The sequence below is a fragment of the Nelumbo nucifera genome, chromosome 4 (assembly GCF_055504915.1).
Source record: "Nelumbo nucifera cultivar China Antique chromosome 4, China Antique-T2T, whole genome shotgun sequence".
NCBI classification, from domain to species: Eukaryota; Viridiplantae; Streptophyta; class Magnoliopsida; order Proteales; family Nelumbonaceae; genus Nelumbo; species Nelumbo nucifera.
The window spans coordinates 83,245,195-83,267,860 of record NC_142652.1 but is presented as its reverse complement, the minus strand read 5'-3'; the positions used below and the strand labels follow the sequence as shown (position 1 = coordinate 83,267,860).

The 22,666-nt window shown below is 34.9% G+C and overlaps 1 protein-coding gene, 1 non-coding gene and 1 pseudogene across 3 annotated transcripts; 2 read left to right on the top strand and 1 right to left on the bottom strand.

The window, feature by feature from the left end:
* Positions 1 to 1,074: 1,074 nt before the first annotated feature.
* LOC104606125 (bidirectional sugar transporter SWEET3-like) lies at positions 1,075 to 5,012 on the bottom strand (annotated as a pseudogene). Its single transcript, XR_016085706.1, has 6 exons — positions 4,850 to 5,012; positions 4,688 to 4,724; positions 4,350 to 4,572; positions 2,710 to 2,871; positions 1,634 to 1,753; positions 1,075 to 1,512 (listed from the first exon to the last, which is right to left on the bottom strand). The product of XR_016085706.1 is annotated as a bidirectional sugar transporter SWEET3-like (transcript).
* Positions 5,013 to 7,841: 2,829 nt separating this feature from the next.
* Positions 7,842 to 9,888, top strand: LOC104606126 (putative xyloglucan endotransglucosylase/hydrolase protein). The gene is made up of 4 exons (XM_010271184.3): positions 7,842 to 8,301; positions 8,517 to 8,617; positions 8,891 to 9,084; positions 9,231 to 9,888. Exons 1-4 carry the CDS (start codon positions 8,016 to 8,018, stop codon positions 9,634 to 9,636), a joined length of 987 nt encoding a protein of 328 aa, XP_010269486.1. The 5' UTR covers positions 7,842 to 8,015; the 3' UTR covers positions 9,637 to 9,888.
* Positions 9,889 to 15,517: 5,629 nt separating this feature from the next.
* TRNAN-GUU (transfer RNA asparagine (anticodon GUU)) lies at positions 15,518 to 15,591 on the top strand. The gene has a single exon. It is a non-coding gene; the product is annotated as a tRNA-Asn (tRNA).
* Positions 15,592 to 22,666: the final 7,075 nt, after the last annotated feature.

Below are 22,666 nucleotides of genomic sequence, written 5' to 3'. Positions count from 1 at the left end.
TGTTCCACAACATATCCCCGTCATGTATTGGAAATATCTCTTGATGATGGCATCATCATTTCTGATATTATCATCGGGGATGTACACAGTGGGGATGTGTTGTGGGACGTCGTGGGGCACCCCCTTGTGGGTCGCAAATGTGAATTCGTACTTTGAGGTACACCGGACTTTCATTTGCGATAGAGGACTATCCACTATCCTGTATCTTCAGATCTAACATTTTGCTCCTGCCTTTGGTATTCCATCTGTTTTGAACTTTTATGAAACCATTTTTCTCTGTCCTTTACTATTGATTGTAACCAACAAAGATAGCGGGTTTCAACTTTCCTCTGTTCTCTCTTAAACAAATGAGAAGAAAAGAATAAAGATGAGAAAAAGTGTCATTTGGATTTTGGAGATGCAATAAATGAGAGGGCAAAATGGTCTCATATATGTCTAAAAGTGTCATATTAGATTTGCAAATAAAATGCTAAAGACAGGAAGGAATAGAGTGTTGGAATATGAAAGTAACAGTAGCTCTTGTTGCAAATGAAAGTTCAAGGACCTAAGTGAGTAGTAGTTCACATTATTGGGTATGATATTTTACCCAAATTATATAAAACTTATAACCTTACCCTTTGAAAACACATTATTGGGTATGATATTTGACAAGAGCCCCACTCTCTTCGGGGCTTTAAATTGGGATCTTACATTTCATCTTAGAAGCAAAAAAGGTACAACTTACAACAGCACAAGGTGCAACCTATAGATAACAAACAAGGAAAATTTTATATACTATATAACCAATAAATAAAATATTGACACAATATGCCCAATATAGGGTATATACCGCATTAGTATCGATGTACTCAGATATGATTAAATACATTGATACAAAGATTTGTTTTAAACAACTACAACTTTAAAATGATAAATAAAATTCTCTAATAACTATAAAATAAAAATATAACATATTGACCATATTGATATTGTGCACTAATACCCATTTAATTAAGGGTATTGGGTATCAATATTTTAATCCTTGCATATAACCATAACCACCACCACCACCCATTCTCTCAATAAATACATAAATAAATAAATAAATGAAATTGTTCTGCAACAAAGAAATTGGGAATTTTTAATAATAAAAATATGATATATATTTGATTACTATATCCCATGACAACTGTGCAGCTTCTCAAAACATTTGTGATGCAGACGCTTTTGATAAGGAAAAATAAAAGTGTGCAACTCTACAATTTCTCCTTGCAAGAATCACAATATACTATTTTGGATAACCATTCACTTGTCCCAAGCACCAAGAAGATAATGATCTTATGAGGAGACTCGAAAGAGAAAATTGCTTAGACCTTTCTGATCAAAGGGTGACGACATTGAAAATTTTCTGAATTCTGCTCTAAATCAATCTTGTAATGTTATTCAAGTATTCTCATCCTTTTCCTGTACTTACAAGTTAAAATATAGGAGAAGCTGGAGGATGCCTAATGGGCAGCCTAGCAGATTTGGGGACTGCAGAAGAAAAATTATAAGACCTGGTTAGTGGTTACTAATGGAGGTCTATACTCTCTAGTACTTCTCTAGAGTTGAAGGTGTTAAAGCAGATAAAATGAAGTTGATCTCAATTACAAACCGCTAGCAGAAGATCATGGCCAAGTAGACCATATGCCATCCAAAGTGAACTTGTGAGGAATGAAAAGAAGGACAAGTAAAAGGGCATAAATTCCACACTCTCTGTTTGGATCACTTGCTTCTGTATTTACATTTTACATAGTAGAGTTAAGGGTTCATTCTGAAAAAAAAAATAATAATAATTGATACAGTGAAATAGTCATCATATCATCAGAATAGCCTAAAATAGGGGTGAGCAAAAAAAAAATCAAAAAATCGAATCAATTAAAACCGAACCGAAAAATCAGTTAACAGAACTGATCAGTTCGGTTTCAATTCGATGTTTTTAAAAAACTGAAGGTACCGGTTCAATTTTCGTTAACCAATATAAAAAACCGGCAGTTAACCAAATCGACTAGTATACATATATTTCTATATATTTTATTTTACATATATTTATGTATATTATATATATATATATTATATTTTTATATATTATAAATTAATAAATATGCATTATATATAAATATATATTTATAATATATGATATATTATTTATTATTTAAAATATAATATTATATATATATAATTTTTATTATATATTGTAAAAATTAAAAAACCAAGAAACCGACGAACCAAACCAATGGTTAACCGAATCGGTCAACCGGTTATCGATTGGCTTTGGTTCAGTTTCGATTATTGGTTTTCCGAAAACCGGTAGTACTGGTTCAGTTACAAAAAAAGGCCCACCGACCGTGAGCACCCCTAGCCTAAAAATTGCATTCCGGATTTTGGGATTGAACTGAGTTCCTAATTTCAGAATAATAATGGATAAATTGCATTAATTTATGGGGTGTTTGCTAATATGTATGATTTTATTTTTCAAAACAAAAAAAAAAATTGCTGCATTGGAGCATTATTAATCATATTATTTTTATTATTATAGAAATTTTGTTTTTTTTTTTTAAATAGCAAAAGCATACAAACACCCCCTTAGTAAATTCTGCATTTGAAGAATTAACTTGGACAATATGGATGAACTAGAAGATAATAGATAGAGGATAAATTAGGCAGAAAAAGAAAAAGAAAATGACTCACCACAGCCACCAGTGGAGAACCATACATTGTAATAGAGAGCAGTAATCCTATACCCCCAACAATGGCTTTGCGGTAATGGCGATCATGCAATGCAAAAGTCAAGACTATCATACCAGAGCAAAACATGATGATGGCTGGTAGCATTATCAAACAAAAAATATTCTGCACCATTAAAATAAAATTCTCATTAAAACTTAATATTGGAATATAATTAACATATGTATATATACATGCAGGCAGCAAAAGTAATTGATCATGTGAACCAATGTTGTAAGACCCGGCCCAGGTCGGATGGTTGGACCATAAAAATCGAGGATCGGTGGCCCTTAAATCACGGTTTTTATGGGGTTAATCACCAATCAACAAAATCGGGACCTATAGAACATTCCGGTTTTTAGTCTGGTTCGAGTCTTACAACATTCATGTGAACAATTCTACTGTGTAGAATTGAAGAAAATGCTTAGTAAAGAAACAATGAGTAGTTGCCAAAACACATTATGAATTCCATGGACTTCTCTCCAATCTAATCAGATAGAAGATTTGGTCTGATATTGCCAAAGCAAGTAGAGGTTTGTAAATTTTGTTCGCTTGATCGAGCTGTAATTAATGTTGCGCTAGTGTGTATAAGGCTGTCAAAGGGTCGGGTCTAATCCAATAGATGTAAATCAATTGGGCGGGTTCTGGTTCCACGATCTGCACCGATGAGTCAGTATTGGTTCCTAAACTATTGTCCCAATCCTAATTACTTTGGAACCAATTCTACCCAATCCCAAATCATCATTATACATATATACATACATTATCAATCAGTTCCGTTCTGGGTCATTATTAGTTTTCAGTAATTTTATTATAATTAAATCAGACTTGATTGTCCAAATAACCAATCAATTCGGTTCTGGATCTAAAATCATCAAGTCTGATTCGATTCCAATTCCTTAATTTTTTTGTCAGATCGGTTCTGATTCTACCCTGTTTCAACCCGTTGGCAGACCATTGGTTGCGAATTTTGGGTTGATTAGGTTTTCCAAAACCTCAACCCGAAGTTAGGGGTGGCTGAGGTAGGTCAGGAATGGGGTTTCCAAGTAAAAGTGTAAATAGATCGAATTCGAATTGAATCAACAATATCCGAATTCGAATATGATTAAAATCTGATATTCAAATTTGATTCGATATTCGACAGATATTGAAAATTAATATCCGAATTTGAATTTGATTAAATATTCAAATATTTTATTTGATTTAAAATTGATTATTTAATTATTTTATATAATTAATAAATAAATAAAATAAATATTTTATTGATATAAAATATATAAATATATAAATTATTTATATAACTTTAATTATTATATATAAATTATATAAAATATTTTATATATGATATATAAGAATTAAATAATTGATCTAATTCAGATATTTATCGAATCGAATCAGGGCATATCCAAATTTGACCGATTAGATATTCAAATTATTCAAATTCAAAATTAGATTTTCCAATACCATTGACACCCTTATTTCCAATCTTTGGTGTTATACCAGATCATCAATAAGAATTGTTTTTAGGGTTGGAAATCGGTGTTTGGGTTTAACCCTTAAACACAGGCCAAAGAGTAAATTGAGTTATGAAGCTAGAAACTTGCCCTTTCTCTTGTTGAAGAAAACCAGAAGTAAATGAGGACGAAAGAGATCTCGAAAAGAACCCCCACGCCGTTGATGGTGACAACTGGGAGATTTTCCCACTGGTGGCTCACCACCGGCAAACCATACCACGTATAAACTAAACAGTTCAACAGGGTGGCGATGTATGGAATGCAGGAAAAGTCTTGTGTGCTCTTCTTCTCTATCACCCTCTTAAAAGTTAGTCTGCAGAGCGAAGACGAAGATGCAAGAGAATAATTATTATCGATCAGGCGAGAAATACTGATCAAAATCATCTAGTAATTATCATTTAGGGAACTGGGTTTAGTCATCTGATTACATGGGTGCCGTGTAAAGTAGTAGAGAAGCAGCATTCCCTGAAAGAGAAATTAACAAACGAGATCATGGCTTTAGAGAAATTCAAACTACCTTTGCTTCCATAGAGCAGGGATTCAAAAGAGCAGTAGAGCATTAAAATAAGAACAGAAGAGAAATTAACTACCCAGAATTCCAACCACAAAGCGCATAACTCTGATATTTTCGTCGGAAAGAACCCATGGTGTAGATGAGGCAAAGGGAGAGATACCGTCCATCTCTGTGTGGACTGTGGTGGATGTGGATGCGAGTTGTGAAAAGAAATAAATTAAAGCTGGAAAGCAAGCATATTGAATCTTATATATAAGGTTTTATATATTTGATCAAGACAAGGAAATTACTAGTAACGTATTACTTTTGAACTTGAATTAGGTTTTCTTTTTTATTTTTTATTTTTTATGCTTCAGTGCTTCACAGCTTAAAAGGGCGAATTGTTTCATTCACAGTTCTGTGGTTAACCTGGGTCCACCACAACGGCCACTCATCTCGTCTGCCATCCTACTATGACCCAGCTCAGCATCCAACTCTCTGTCACAAACTCTAATCATATCTGAAGCTGGATTGCGAGGTTTCCTTTTTAATTCGTGTGTAGACGGGTAGTTTGTCTTTGGATAACGCTGTAATTGGGTTGGATATGGATCGGATCCAGAATCATCCGAATCTGATCCGAAATTCGATATTTTATATTTGGATAATTTGAATTCGTTTTGTTGTGTTTAAAATAAAAAAAAATACTATACATATAATAAATTTACTTTTTAACATAAATATAAATATAAAATATTGAATTTATATTTTTTTGAAAATATATTGAACTTATATAATTATGGGCAATATCTATTTAAAGCCATCCGTAGAAATCTAGGAGTAGTTCTAATAAGTGATAAGATGAGAGAATAGATTACGGGTGGATTAGAGCCAAACCGAGTAGAATAGCTAGCTATTCGAGCTCAGCTAAAGTCAAAAGTTCATAAGCTCGAGCTCAATTTGAGAAATGTTTTATAAAAATAAAAGAATTATATTTAATATTTAAAAAATTAAGAATTATAATAATTAATTATTATTATATGTAAAAATAAAAATATTATATATATAATATTTTTATTATATATATTATATATTATTATTATTATTATTATTATTATTAGTATTATTATTATTATTATTATTATTATTATTATTATTATTATTATTATTATTATTATTATTATTATTATTATTATTATTATTATTATTATTATTATCATTATTAGTAGTAGTAGTAGTAGTACGTAGCTATTTGAGCGTGGCTCGATTAATAAATGAGCCTGTAAATTGGATTCGAACTCAATTAAAACCAAACCGAATCAAACTTTTCATGAACCCATTTAGAAATTGGGGTGGCTTCACAATTTTCTATTGAGGCCTACCTTGCGATGTTAACCAACTGAGCTCAATTGATAGGATCTCTAATTCGTTATAGCAGACCTGACCTGATATCAAATCCTGCTACCTCCAGGGTTGGGGGTTAAGGGGAGGGGATGGGCTACCCCGCATTGTATAGTCTCACGAAAAAAAAAAACAAAATTGGGTGGGCTTGGGTTTCCCTTTTATCAAAATTTGAATGAACCTGACCCTGAGCCCAAAACAGTGTAAAATGTTAAACTGGCCAATCCGAATTGCACCCCTAATCGCTGATAAGAGGATTAATTCATTTAAGAATACATATTATATATGAAATGTTTAGTACCCTAGGTGTTTTTAAGTCAACGTTTCAACTTAAACCATCAGAAATGGGCAGGGCTTGGTCTGGTCTGGGCGACTGGGCGTATAGGGGCTTAACCTAGGCCAAGGGCCTGGCCTGACCTGCATCCTGGGCCTGAAATATAGGCCCAGACCCTGTCCTATACTGCTATACAGGCCCAGGCCATTTTTTCGGGCTGGGTTAAGAATGATCATTGATCACCCTAGAATCTAGCTAAGCAAATCCTCTCCTCATGCCCAACATCACGCGGAGTCCATTCATGCATTTTGAGAGAGAGATGGCATGAATTAGGGGTGTTCATTATACGGTTTAAACCGTAAAACCGAATCGAACCAAACTAAATTTACAATTTGGTTTGATTTACACCTAAAAATGGTTTAGTAGTTTTCTAAATTAGGTTTACGGTTTCGGTTTGGTTTACTGGATTTTAAATCAAACTAAACCGTAAACCAAAATTATATAATATTATGTAAATGTATAAATATAATATGAATATATATGATGTATAAATAAAAGTTTAAAGTTTTAATTTTTAGGGAAATTATTTGGGCTTTCTAATTGGATTAAACCCAATAAAATCATAGAATGGTCTAAATTCTCAAACCGTATTAAAAACCATACCTAACCGAAATAAAATGGTTTGATTTGGTTTGATTCCATTTGAAAATTTCTTAAACCGTAATCCACCGGTTTCGTCTGAGATCTAGAAACCGCACCAAACCAGACTGTGAACACCCGTAGCATGAATTGATCAACTTGACTAAACCGGCATTGATGACCAGAGTATCCAAAATCTCAAATAAAAAATCAAAACCAAAAAATTATATAAAAGCAAATACGACGACCCCAGCATCATCCCAAATCAAAAAAAATATATATAAAAAGAGCAAATACGAGGAAAATAGAAACTTTCCCCTCACCCTACGTGTTTTGGGAGAAGGGAGGTAAGGTGGCACCATTAAAGTAAAGACTGATAAATGAACGGAGTCACGGACATGGATATGGACAAAGCTAAGTCTGCTTCAAACAAGACGTGTACAACGGACTGAGTAACCCAGTTGTAGCAGATCGATCGATGTGATACAGATATTGGTTATAACTCAGTCTGAAAATTGAAATGCTAGTACTGTCAGTCGCATGCAATGCTGCAATCTATGGTCATTGACTCATGGACATGCCGATTCCTTCCTTCACTCGTTTGTTCAATATTGGTTCCTCTCTTTCAAGCTTGGCTCTATCTGGGATACGTGTGAATCACTGAGTTTGGCAATTTATCTCAGCGCCAACGCGTCTCTCTGCTAGAGCGGCAAGCTAGCTAACTATGTCAGTCGTTGTAAGTTCGAGTTCGACTGAACACAAAAAGGTTTGCCAAACCCAAGTCTCTGTTAATGCGTCCCTACCACTTTCTGCTCCTCCTTCTTGCTGTTTTTAATATAGCCCAACTGACACTGCACTAAACAAGCATCCAGATTGAAAAACAAGCCCACCCCACAAACCCCACCAGAGCCCATATTCTATAATCTATACACTTGGGCTTCTCCTCTTTTAGATGCAAGCCAGGCCCCCTCTCTGCAAATCCCCATCTCCCTTCTTCAAAACACCAGTGCTCTTTCTACATCCAAGGTTTGTTCTTCTTGAATACTTGATGTGTATTAAGGGGTTGTTTGTTTTTGTGTTTTTATTATGCGGATCATTTGGATTGGTCATCTGCCCACCGCCTAGGAGGCCTGTGGACGTGCCATTTCAGAAGAACTATGTACCCACTTGGGCTCCTGATCACATTAAGTACATCAATGGCGGTTCTCAGGTTCAGCTGGTTCTCGACAAATACACAGGTATACTTTAATTATCTGAAGACCCTTGCTCCCAACTCTTAAACTTGATGCAGTGTACAGGGTTGCTGATGGAAGCCAAACTCTGTAGCCTGTTCTCTGCACATAAGACTGGACACGTATCAAACATATGGCAGTATAACAAAATGGACTGTCTACATTTTTTTATTGTTCTATTTGAGACTACAATTTCCATCTTGTGAATTGTGTGTGACAAGGCACCGGGTTTCAATCAAGAGGCTCATTCTTGTTCGGGCATTTCAGTATGAGAATGAAAATGGTTGGGGGTGATTCCGCTGGAGTTGTCACCGCTTTCTATGTAAGTTTCATTTTTTTTTTTATCTTCAAAGGTGAAAACTTTTCAGCAGGAGTTCACAACATCAGATCTCAGGTCTGAGATGACTGAGCTAATATATAACTTAAAGCCCATTTTCAATTTAATTATTTGCTGCCTCATCAGTCATCTGGCTCAGGCTTCTGGGTGATGGATATATTTCCTAGTTTCATTTAGTGATGAAATCCCCAAGCAATCTCATCATCATTTTCAATATTAATTGTTTCTGGAACTGTTACATTCTTGTTAATTTGGCAGCTCTCGTCGGAGAAGTTAGAACATGACGAGATAGACTTTGAGTTCCTGGGGAACAGGACGGGCCAACCATATATTTTGCAGACCAATGTGTTCAGTGGAGGGAAAGGAGAAAGAGAGCAAAGGATCTACCTCTGGTTTGATCCCGCCCAGGACTTCCATACCTACTCTGTCCTATGGAATATGCATCAGATTGTGTAAGTTCATGATCACATTCGCACCTCTTTCATCTTCTTCACGGAGGCTGTAACAACGGATAAAACATGGTTAATTACTTTGTGTTAAGTTGTTTATATATATTCAAGTGAGGCGCCATGACTACTGAAGATATAAAACATGACAGATTCTTTGTGGATAACGTGCCCATAAGGATATTCAAGAACAACGGGGACCTGGGCGTGAGATATCCATTCAATCAACCCATGAAGATATACTCAAGCTTGTGGAATGCTGATGACTGGGCTACAAGGGGAGGACTGGAGAAAACTGATTGGAGCAAAGCACCCTTTGTTGCTTCCTACTCTTCCTTCCATGTAGACGGTTGTGATGCCTCTTCACCTCAGTCTCTGCAGTTCTGTGCTAGCCGTGGAAGAATGTGGTGGGATCAGATTGCCTTCCATGACTTGGATGCCCAACAATACAGGAGACTTCAATGGGTCCGCAAGAAATTTACTATCTATAACTACTGCACTGATAGGTCAAGGTATCCTACTATCCCTCCCGAGTGTGCTAGAGATAAGGACATCTAGATTGCACAGTTAGTTAGTTAGTTAATTAGTTAGTTAGATTGATAGATAGATAGATACATAAATAGATAGAGAGAGAGAGAGAGTGAGAGAGAGAGAGATGTGTTAGTAGAGTTGTAAAGAAGTATGATTTGCTTTTGTTTATCCAGTGTACAGATTACAGTAAGAAGGGCTCCTCCCTTTCAGACAATGTGACTACGCCTTATTAGGAAAAATGGTTCAAACAAAAAAAAAATCAAGGGGTGTGTTCTGTAATATGTATGGTTTTGCTTCCTAAGACAATAAAAACAGCTTCGACATCGGCAAAAGTGTTTTGGAAATCAAAACCAGACATGATAAGCGAACACACCCCAAGTATATGCTCATGTGAGTCGGGGTCCCATATCCTAAATATGTTGCTATCTGGATGTGGGTCCCGTGCCAAAGCAATGGGTACTGACAAGTATAGGCTCGTTGAAAACGGTACCCCAAACTGCAATTTGTTGGTAGTGTGTAGTTTGTGTTCTCAATCATGGTTGACCTGGATGGTTCAACCGAGTCAAGGGAGCGGTTTAGGCCAATCACAGTTCATAGAGCCAGAAAAAACTTTGACTTGGGACATCGATTTTGGTATGTCATAGAACAAATTAAAAAGAGAAATGTTAGCTTTTCGACTTTAGAGCAATATTTGACTCAGATGGTCAGACCAAATGAAACTGGTCAGTCAACTAGTTCTGTTTTACCCTTGAAGCGCTTTCTTTTGTCAAAATTGTTGACTTGGTCAGCAACCCATTGATCCAGGCTGTTGAATTATTAATTTGTTTAACCCAGACAACGGTTTTTGGCAACGGATCATCCGCTCAGACCGAACGGGTAAAGTGCTGACCCAGAAGCAGAAATGCCGGTCGGTTTGTAAAACATTGCATCAAACAACAAAGTGGTGGATGGATCTCCTTATTGAGAAGGCAAAAATCAATGAATAGAAAGAAAACAGTCTCAGTTTTTTGGTTGGTGATTGTGAATTTGAGAGGAACAACTGCAATTTTTCTTCTTTGGTTCGCATCTTTTAATTTATATGTTTTGATGTCCTTTTCTTCTACCCGACTGCAAAATGAAGAAAAACAGAGTCTTCTTCCACGGGTTTAAGGGCTTCATGTCAACGTGTTTGTGAGAGAATGGGAGAGAATAATTTGGGAAGATGATTCCGCTAATGAGTAATCATCTCTCCGAGAAAAGAAAAAGAATATCGATGGCCGCTGCCAGCTCAATGCGTTCAAACATCAGTGACGATGCCATTGGATAATGTTTTTCTTTTCCTTGGTACTGTTATTTGACAACGTGGAGAGATTGCTTATCGATGTCCACCATTTCATTATTTTATTGCACTCTCCTTTCTTTGTTTTCTCTCCATCTTCCCATTTGCTCCAGTTCAATTGTTCTGGGTGGAGGGATGGGTAAGGTTGTTTGGGAGAGCTAATAAGGAGAGTTGCTGCCTCTTCTTCTGAAACATTGAGCTCAAATCTATTTGAAAGCGAAGAACTGTTTGGCACATGGTTTTTAAAACCGATTCAGTGACCAAACTGGTCAGGGGTCCGGTTACCGGGTCAAACGGTTCGATCGTTCTAATCGAATGCTCAGCCCGTTTTGATAAAAAAAATAAAAAATGGTCAAAACTGTTTGAACGATTCGAACGGTTAATTGTCCGGTTCAGCGGTTCGTTGATCAAAATCAATAGTTTTGGGGGGAAATTCAGTTTTGGGGGAAAATGGTGATCGGTTCCTGGTTTTTCCAGTCTGACCATCCGGTCTGGTCCGGTTTTAAAAACCATGGTTTAGCATATGATAAGTTCTCCTAGGCCCATATTTCAGGCCTGGGCCTAGAATTGGAATCAGAATTGCCTATTCTCCCACCAGTTTGGTTCAGCTGGAAATTAGAATTGAACTTCATAATATATGCATGATTTTCAAGAAGAGTTGGCATCGGATAAAGAGAAATAGGGTTTGGGGGGTTTAAGTCATTTGTCTTTTATTTATTTATCTATATATTTATAATTTATTGGTGGCTGGAATGAGACTCTTATTCTCAGGGGGAGGTCAAAATGACTATTCTCTAGATCCATATTCCCACAAACCAAATGGACACTCAACAAGTTCAGAGGTGACTTAAATAAGAAAAAAGTGGGAAAAAAATAAAGAAATTAGTTATATAGATGGAGACCGTGATTAGAGTATAGAGAGATGAACAAGAATATTGATCAACCATTGACTAAAATAGAAGAAGTTGACAATTATTCTTGCTCTCTACTTCTCTAAAATATTTCCTTCAAACTTTGGGATCCCTTTATTCAACTATTGCATCGCAATGCCTGGTTGGCAGCCCACGGCTTCACATTTAATTTATCACTTGCACTAATTCTTAGCCCAACAATAAAATGCTCCAAATTACTTGTAGATATCAATCACATTATCGCCAACCAATTATACGGAAACCTACGTTGACACCACTGCTATTTGTTCATTTTAATTTACCCTTTCTTTTGCTTGCGTAGTAAACTATCTCAATTGCTCCTCATTAGTTGTTGGTCCAAAGTTTAATAACATCAAATTCCACTAGTTCATTAATTAATATTCCTGTGGAAAGCATATCAAGACAGAAATTCCACTAGTTCATAATTAAATATGAAATAAATTAAAAAAATGAGTATTTTAGTAAAAAACTCCACAATCTTATTAATATTTTAATAGGAGTGTAAATATAGAATTATAGATGTGTTCAATTTTTCTATAAGTTTTGTATTTTTCTTTTTAAAAATAATTCTGATATATCACTCTTACTTTTTGTTTAATATGATAATTATATAATATTATAAATGTGCCTGAATATATTTTGCAAAATTTATATATATATATATATATATATATATATTTGTGTGTGTGTGTGTGTGTGAATAATTGTTTGATTTTATGTGTAATATTATATATATGTGTGTGTGTGCGCGTGTGTGTGGTGAGTTCTAAATTATGTAATTCATTTCCATTATCAATAAAAATAATTATTGTTTATTACACTTATTTTTTAATTTGATTAACAAAAATATTATAAATGTGTCTAATTTTTTCTATATTTTTATATTTTTATATTTATTTTATTTTAAAATTTTCATTACCTAACTATGACTTCGTAGGTTGATCAATTTGATTCGGATGGTTGAATTGCTTAGCCACCATTTCGATAAAGAATGATTTTATTTTTTAGCCTGTTTTAAAATACATGTGTTTATATTGTCAAAAATATTGACATAAATCTAATTAATAGCATTTATTAGTAAAAAAATAACTTAACTCTAGGATTTAATAGGAGAAAATGAAACTTAATATCTTAAGTATAAGACTTAAAAGAGGGGATTAAATGAGGTGAAAAGTTACATTTTCAACTCTTACAATTAGAGATGGACTAAATAGACAAATATGAACATTTTAATAGCCATTAAAACTGACATTAAAGATATAATAAAATGAATTTTATACCTTTTCTCAAACAAAAAATAGAGGATAATTTTATTCCAAAAAAAATCCACTTTACATTCACACTTTTAATATATACTAGTAATTAAGCACATGTGTTGCACGTGAGAAAATTTTCTTCATATTAATTACTTGAATTTTAGATATATCATAGTTAAGATTAAAAATTAACAAAAGTAACAATATGATTAAAAATAAACTTAAATATTTATTATTCAATTATGACATCATGGGTTTCTTTGAAATGTTGGATCACTGACCCACCATCTAGATAAGAAAATAGCTTTGCTTTTGGATTAGTTTTAAATTAGGAAAAATTATAGTTAGAGACAACTTTACATTTAAAATTAGGCTACAAGTTGGTCCATAAACCAACAAAACTCTCACAACTGGCTCTACATTTCAAATTATAAAAACCCTCGCCATGTCATCGAAGGCTTATGTGGTTGTTGCCAACATGGGACTCTTAATCCATGTTGGATACAACAAAAAGCTTATACTGAAATTGCCATTTAATGTTGGGTGATTGGAAAATAAAAAAAAAAAGGGTTTTTACTCTCTCTCTCTCTCTCTCACTCTCACTCTTTCACTCACAGTCATCTTTATTTGCTTAACATCTATGTGATTTGAAAAAAAAAAAAGGTTTTTGGTTTCTATATTTACGTTCTCTATATCAATTTCTCTCATTCTCTCTCTCTACCTATCGTTCTTCCTCAATCTCTCTCATTCTCTTTCTCAGTCGATCCTCTCATTGTCCCTTAATTTCTATCATTGTCCCTCAATTTCTCTCATGCTCATTCTCTCATTTTTTTTTTAATTTTCCTACACACTTATATGGTATTAATCAAATCATATAAAAGAACATGAGACCAACTTGGTATGGTTTAAAGATTATTACACCAATTTGATAAAAATTCACAAAAAGCTCTTGGCTATGAATTTTACACCAACTGGAGAATGATAGAGATTGAGGGAGAATGAGATATTAACCGAGAGTGAGAGTGGGGGAGAATAATGAAAAAGATTGAGGGAGAACAATAGAGAGAGAGAGAGATGTTTTGATTTGGCTATAGACCGAAGCTGAGAGAGTGGGAAAGACAAAGGGAGCGGGAGATCAAGAGATGACTGTGAGAGTGAGAGAGATGGGAGGGAGATCGAGAGACACAGGGAGTGGAAGAGAAACTGAAAATCTATTTTTGGTATAGGTTATTTTGTTGTATCCAACATGGACTAAGAGTCCCATGTTGGCAACAACCACATAAGCCTCCAATGACATGGCGGGGGTTTTTATAATTTGAAATGTAGAACCAACTATCACAGTTTTGTTGGTTTCTAGACCAACCAACAACCTAATTTTAAATGTACAACCGACTTTGGCTATACTTTTCCCTTTAAATTATATATATTTTTTTCAGAACGGACCATCCGTTCGATTCTAACAGTCGGGCCATTTGACCCAGAAACCAAACCCTTAACCAGTTCATTGTTCGGATCGATTTTAAAAACCACAACCCAGAGGCACCAATTGTTCAACCTCTGGGCTGATTTTTTAAAAGAAAACGTTGATCTAATCTTGTTGTGGGCTAGGACTCTATTTCTTGTTCATCGTTACTTCCCCCTACTCTAAAGTGGACCGCTCTTTGACAAGGGATTAGGGCTATTCATAAGAAGGCCCAACTCGACCAAACCGACCAACCCAGACCGGCCGGGTTTTCATCAGCACAGGTTGGTTTCGGGTTGTGCAAATTCCTAACTTGATGATTTGGGTCAGTTTCGGTTTTCACACAAGAAAACCGAAATCGACGCGAACTGAACCAACTTAGTTCCTAGTTCAAACATGAAGTTCCAAAGCCCATTAGGACACCTAGTTTTTGAATGGTTGCAAGAAACTTTGGATTAGTGAATAATGATTAATGAACAACTTTTGTGATTAACTTTTCATTTAAAATTTATCATAAGAGATTGTTGAAATGATATTCAATTTATGACTGTTTTTAAAATTAGTAAGATTTTATCACAGGGATGAACTTAGAACCGAAACCGACCCAACCCAACTCAAACCGACCAGGTCAGTTTTGCTTAACACTGGGTCGATTTCGATTTCTATGTCACGTAACCTAACCAGGTCGAATCGATTGAAAAACCGCAATAAACCGACCCAACCCAACCAGTGAACAGCCCTACAAGGCATCAACTCATTTCTTGGCTGAAGAAACATAAATGAGAGGTGTGAACAGAAGTGAATTGATGATTTCTTCATTGTAGTTTGTACCTTTTCATATATGAGTCATTGAGAAACGAAAGAAAGTTATCCAACGTCAATCAGATGAAAAAAGGGACATGTAATTTAATTGTATACTTTTAAATTTTAATTGACAATTGCTGGAGTAGCTCAGTTGGTTAGAGCGTGTGGCTGTTAACCACAAGGTCGAAGGTTCAAGCCCTTCTTCTAGCGAGTAGCTTGGTTTAATTGAAGATAATTTTTAAAAAGGGTTTCCACGTGGCAAGCATCGTTAGCCACGTAGCTTGTTCCATGAATGCAAGATGAGGAGAGAAATTGTATTCCTTTTATTACAAACTTACTTTTTTCGCTAACCACTGTAGACAAATAATGTATTACAAAGAGAGAGATTTTCACATGTGAAAAGTGTTTTGAGAGGTTGGCTTCTCATGAATTAAATAAAAAAAAAGAGAGTGTGGTGGGAACATGATGGATTTGGGAAACTAAGGGTGCTTGGGAAAAGTTGGAGAGCAATTAATAAGTGATGAGTTGTTTAAGTATATGATACAGCACAGTTTTCTCATGCTGATGTATGATGTGTGGGTTGGAAGCATTGTTTTTTAAGAAAATGATGTATTTTCCTTGTTTGAAAATGTTGTTGTTAGATAAGACATTTTCTGGAGTAATAGCAATGTTTTCTGTTTGGCATTAATGCTCTAGGAAACATTTTTAGTAATTCATCAATAGATTTGTTCATGGGCCAGGCCGCTCGGGCCGGGCTTTCACTCTGTATTAATAGAATTTTCTAAGGCCCGAGCCCGAGCCCGAGCCCGGTCCTCATAAAAAGTCCGAAGCCCGAGCTTGGGCCTGAGCCCGAAATTTAGCCCATACTGTTAGCGGCTGAATAGAGAGAGAGAGAGAGAGATTATAAAGAAAAGAATAAAAAATGTATATATTAAATTATAAATATATATTTTAATAAATATAATATTATTTATATATTTTATAAAAGATATAATATGTATTTTATATATTATATAAAATATATAATGCTGAGTCGGGTTGGGCCAGGCTCGGGCCGGGCTTGTTTAACAAATCCCGAGCCCGGCTTGAAACACAGTCGGGCTTACTGTGTTAGGCCCGAGGTCAGGCCCGCAGGCCTAATTACATGACCAAGCCCGACCAGGGTGTGGGTCGGGCCATCGGGCTACCCGGCCCATGAACAAGTCAGCTCATCAATAAGTGATGTGATGCTTAAGTATATGTTTAACATCTATGCTGCAGATACAACACAGTTTTCTCATGTTGTTGTATGATGTGTGGGTTGAAAGCATCGTTTTCTAGGAAATGTTGCTGTTAGGTAGGACGTTTTTTGGAGCAATCGCAACGTTTTTTGTTTGATACCAATGCTCCAGCAAACATTTTCAGCACTCATACCTATTATATATCCAGTGCTAGGTCATGTCCCTGTCATTGCCAGCTCATGTCCCTGTTGGCAGCAATGAGCCGCAGCTCCAGGAAACGCCAAATTTGGCATTGCTCCAAGCCATGCATTCCCGATTTTCAAAGTATTGCTTGAAGCACTGTTTTTTATGAAAAAATGATTCTAAACAAATAGGCTTTTTTGGAACACCGTTTTTTTTCCGACGTAGCGTTAATATACTGCCATTTTGTGGAGCAACAACATCGATGTCAAACAAACGCTAAGTTTGTATTGTTATAGTAATCAAGGATAATAGTAATATGTTAGAGGAGATTGTGTTGGATGGATGAGATCTATATCTTAATTTGGGTACAAATTCTGGTTTATTGTTTTGTTTCAAAATTTACTTATTTTGTTTTATTTCATTGCAGTGCAGTTCTCTCCCTCATGATTTCAATCCCACCCAAGAAAGATGGACACAATAATATGAAAATAAATCAAGAAAATTCGAATGAAAATAAACCAAGAAAATCTGAAAAAATTAAAGTCAATCAAGAGTTATCATAAAAGAGATGACCAACCCGTGGTATTCATTAAAATTTAAATCATATAGCAATATCCAAATGTATCACGTTGGATAAGGAGACAGGGACCTTTTTTTATCTATAAACTAAATAAAAAAGATAAAGTATCAATAATTGGCGTTTGGTGTAGAAAAGGAATAATAATTAGAAGAAGACAACTAGAGAAGGGATGACTGGACAGAGTAGTTGAATTGAAGTGGTTTCTAACAAGAACAAGATGCCTCAAGGCGACTGTTCATGTGATGGCATCCTTCTTTTGAATCAAAATGAAAGAATCTCTCCTTTTTCTTTTGCCACGTGGAGAGAGGTCATTGGGTTAAAACTTGTCACGTCATCTTGACTAGTTTTTAACAGAATTGTGCAAAACGAAATGATAATGTAATATAGAATTTCAATAAAGGCAGGTTACAATTAGGGCTGTTTTGAGTAAATTGAAGTTTAAAGCAACTTATCCAATCCGAGATTCGATCCTACTTTGTCGAATTTGGATTGCTCTTATTCGGATCTTTGGATTGGGTAATAGGATCTGGTCAAAAAATTGGATTGGATTTGGATCATCTCTCTATCCGATTCGATATATATTAAAATATTTATATAATACACACGTATATGTTATTTATTTATTTATTTTATATATTTATAAATTTGTTATATTATTTATTTTTCATAAAAAACATGTATATATGATGAAAATAATTAAAAAATACTTGTATTTTTGTTGTTATTTTATTTAAATTAGTATATTTTATTTTTTTAATAATTTATTAAATTTTAAAGAAAACAAATCGAATTGGATAAGATCTGAAGATCTGACTTATTGATAGGATTTGAAGTCAAATCAAGTATTGTCAGATGCAATTGAATCTTTAGATCGAATCCGACATGAACAATATCGGATTGGATTCAAATATATCCTGATTCAAATTTAATCCGATCCATTTACATCCCTAAAGAGATATATCTAAATTAGACAAAATGTCCCTAGTTATCTTTCTCCTCTTCCAACTGATCTATCCACATTGGGAACATCTCCAATACAGCTGTAGTGAGGTGTGGGTAAGTGTGCATAAGGTTCTTGTGTCCAACACCCCGTAAATTGTTTATCTAATTGCATTGGCCTCAGGCTATATTTGGTCTGATAATTAATAAGAGAGAACAAAGAGACCGGTTTCTCTCTTATTTTCTACCAAATCAAATACGACACAATTTTCTCTTTCCACATTCAAAATCTCTGTCTTTCCTTCTTTTCTTACGTATTTAACACAAGATATTAATAATTATCGAAGGTACATAATTCGATTCCGCACATCCATTAGAACTATTCAAGTACAACATACCAACTGAACCACCACTCGATTGGTTGATATGTGTTTCTAGAACATATGAGCCATGTCAAGAGAGGCATAATTAGAGAGAACGCCTTCAACTTTGACTGGTTTTAGTGAAACCCAGAGGAAGAGAAACCAAGACCTTGGTAATCTGTCAAACGTCCACACCAAAAACCAAAAAGGAAAGAGCACAAACATTTTCCGATTCCGACGGTAGGTCTCTTTCACTCCCTAGACTCGATTAGACATTTATCTTTCCTTCAATCATCAACGATAAGGAGAAAATTGTGTCCAGCAAATCAAATCAGGTCAGGTTCTGGGTCCATGAATCGATCCTTATTTCTTTTACTGGTTTATTATTTACTAATTATTAAACTAGCTACATGTGCATGATCTTAATGTGCTTTTTTTTTTTTTCTTTTTCATTAATTGTTGTTTATTACTTTATTATATCACATAAATTAAAAAGGAATATCCATATGGGTTGGTAGGTGGGGTCTATATGCGGTAAAATCGCGAACCGGTTTTAGATTGTATTGGCTATTGGGTCCACACTGCTGTGATTATCTTTTTCTGTGTGTGGGCTACGATATAAATCCGGGCTAATTAAATTTAATTAACAGTAAATATTACTGTTAATAGAAAAATTAAGTAAATCTAATAGTTATTGTTGATTTGCATTAATTATGCTTTCTTTTATTTATGGTAACTGATCTAAGGATTACATTTCTTTTTTATCTCCTTTGTCATTAACTAGTAGGAGCCCATGCCATGCACTGGATGGGGTGCCCCTCCTTATCCCTCGCCCCTTAAAGTCAATACACTCAACTTTATTCTTGTCCCGATCTCAGTGGCAGGGTGGGTTCAAGGTGAGGCACTTATTTCCCACCAAGGATGGAGAATCCCTAAATTTCTCTACCCTGAAGCAACCATCTAAAAAAAATATAATTTATGGATAATTTACAAATAGAATTATGGGAATTTTGGGCATTTTAAGAATTGGATTATGACAATTTGGGGGTATTTTATAAATAAAATTATGGGATCCTACGATTATAAGAATATGAGAAAAACTTAGAAATATTTTAAAAATCAATATTAAATCTACGGATATTTTACTAATTTAACATTGGGCTCGGTGAATTATATTTAAACCCCATCCCTAATTTGGGGCACAAAGACTTTCCCTGTTCCCACCCTGTCTTTGTCGTGTCCCCGTTTAAGATTTGAGAAAACTTGCCCCATTTGGGACGGGGTAGGGTAGGGCCCTAGTTTTACAGAGAAAATTGTCACCCCTACAATTATAATAATTTTCTATAAATAATTAACTAACAGTAAATTAAATAACACAAATTATAATATTTTATGATAATTCCCAAAAAATTATTGAAATTGCTATTGATTAGTAGTAATACATAGTAAATTAATTATTTACAATAGTAATAAATTAATAAAAATTATTTACTATTAATAAAAGTAAAGGTAATTATGGTAAATTACATTATTTTTAATTAAAAGTAAACCATTTGTTGTCAATTAATGTAAACCAGGTATGACCGAAGCTAACCAAGTGGTCTATATCAGTGTGGATAGACTTAATAATTTCCCTAAATTATTTAATAATTATTTATTGAAATAATAATAATAATGAATTGTTATTTAAACAATTATGAAACAATTTCTGATAAATTAATTCCTAAATTTTTAATAATTATTTAGTTGAATAATAATGGATTATTATTTAAATAGTTTTGGAGAATTTTTTTCATAGATTAATTTCTTAATTTTTTTAATTACTCATTTAAAAAATAATTATGGAATATTAGTTAAAGAGTTTCTCTAAATTATTTGATAATTGTTAACTATAATTATTGATTTTATAGAAATTAGTAAATTACACTAATTAGTAATATCTTTTATCAATAAATTATTAGTGTAAAAATTTAATGAAATTTTATTAAATTACAATGATCAACGTAAATTATGCTAAATGTTGAAATTTTGAACATTTATTAATAACCAAAAATTATTAAATAATGGATTGTTTATTAATTTTTGGTATATTATTAAATTATTTAATATTTTATAAATAATGGATTATTTTTTAAATAATTATTTCATAATGTTTGGTGGAATATTTTCTAGAAAGTTTTAATAATTTTCATAACTAATAGATTAATAGATTATTTAACAATAACGGAAGATGCCATGAATATGTAGGAAGCATGGTACTCCCCTCATTCCCCTCTCTTGGCTTAAAATTAAATCTATAGATATAAATATTGTTTGATTTGGGAAACCAAATTGATGGTGCACAATCTGACCGGTCTTAGCTGTCAATGATCTTGCCTCTGAACTGAGTAACAGGGACTTGAAACGGAAGGAGAAGAGAAGCTCTGGGGAGAACCCGGCATAAGGGCTCCGAAGCTCAGGTTAGAATCCTTCAAAGGCAAGATAAACCAGATAGCGCGAAAGTTAGCATACCTCGCTCCAGGGGGGTAGAAGCCTTTTATAACCACCTCGCGCACTCACTTCTAGGCTTCCGTCAGGTCAGGCATGATTACTTCTGAACTCCTGCCAGTTCGGATGTCATTTCCTCTGGCCGGACAGAACCGCCACTGTTCCTTTTGTCGGAGCCGTCTCTGCGACTAGTGACGACGGTTGCATGTGGCGGTAGCAGGAAGCCGTTTGAAATGCGGCTGTCAGGCATCAGATCCCAAATCAGTCAGGTGCGTCGCCCTTGGATACGGACGTCCTTGGTGTCGGGTACGTTTGGTCGGCCTGGTGTTTCGGAAGTGAAGTGTTGGAGTGGCGAGCGAGGTGTCTTGAGTTCGGTTTGGAGTGTTCCGAGCTGCCATGGGCCAGCTTGGGTCAGCTTTGTGAGGCTTGGGGCCCAGTATAGTTGTGCTCCTTGCAGGGAGCTCGGGTTCTCGGTAGGGAGCTCGCTCTTAATAGGGAGCTCGGACTCCTAGTAGGGAGCTTGCTCTTAATAGGGAGCTCGGTCTTTAGGGAGCTCGGGTCCTTAGGGAGCTCGGACCCTTAACAGGGAGCTCGCTCTTAACAGGGAGCTCGGGCTCCTAGTAGGGAGCTCGGACTTAGGGAGCTCGGACCCTTAACAGGGAGCTCGCTCTTAACAGGGAGCTCGGACTCAGTAGAACGGTCTGGAGTTCGAGCTCGGTAGCGAGCTTGGACTTGCTTCCGATGTTCGCTTTGGGCGCTCTACTGTCCCGAGCTGCTTGCCTTTGCCACGTGTCGGGCGATCGCGAGGTCGGGCCAAATTTCCCTTCATCACAAATCTTAATAAATTATGGCCCTATTTCTATGGGAATAGAGGGGAATTAGATATAGAAGGAGAGGATAACACATATATTGAACTAATTGTGGAGAGAAATTAGGTTGTTATACAAAGTGAGAGATGTAAGTTGTGGGGGGAGAGAGAGAACCCAATGGGAAGGGAGAGGAATGAAGAGAGGTGGTGCTAAGATGGAAAATTGGGGGTGGTGTGAATGGGGAAATGAGAGAGAGTTAAGGAGAATGCAGGGTTGGTGTAATGGAACAAGGAGAAGTGGACCATCTTCATATATATATATATAAATAGATAGATGAGGTAATAAATGATAATTATTTATTAACTAACATAAGCTATTATTATTTAGCAATGTGAAATTGTCTAAAATTCACCATGAGTTTTCAGTATTTCTCTCTTAAACTCACCACAACTTTTCAAAATGTCTAAAACTCACCATGTCACTAACTTGACGTTAAACAGACTAACAATGTTAATATATTACTATTTTAACCTTCATAAAAAATATGAAATATATACAAAATAAATTAACGGGTGTTAATATATTACCATATTAATATTTAGACATGCATGAAAAAAAGGAAAAAGTTCAAAAAAATATTTTCAAATATAAAATACATAAAAACATAGAAATAACAAAAATATAAAATTTTATAGAAATTGCAAA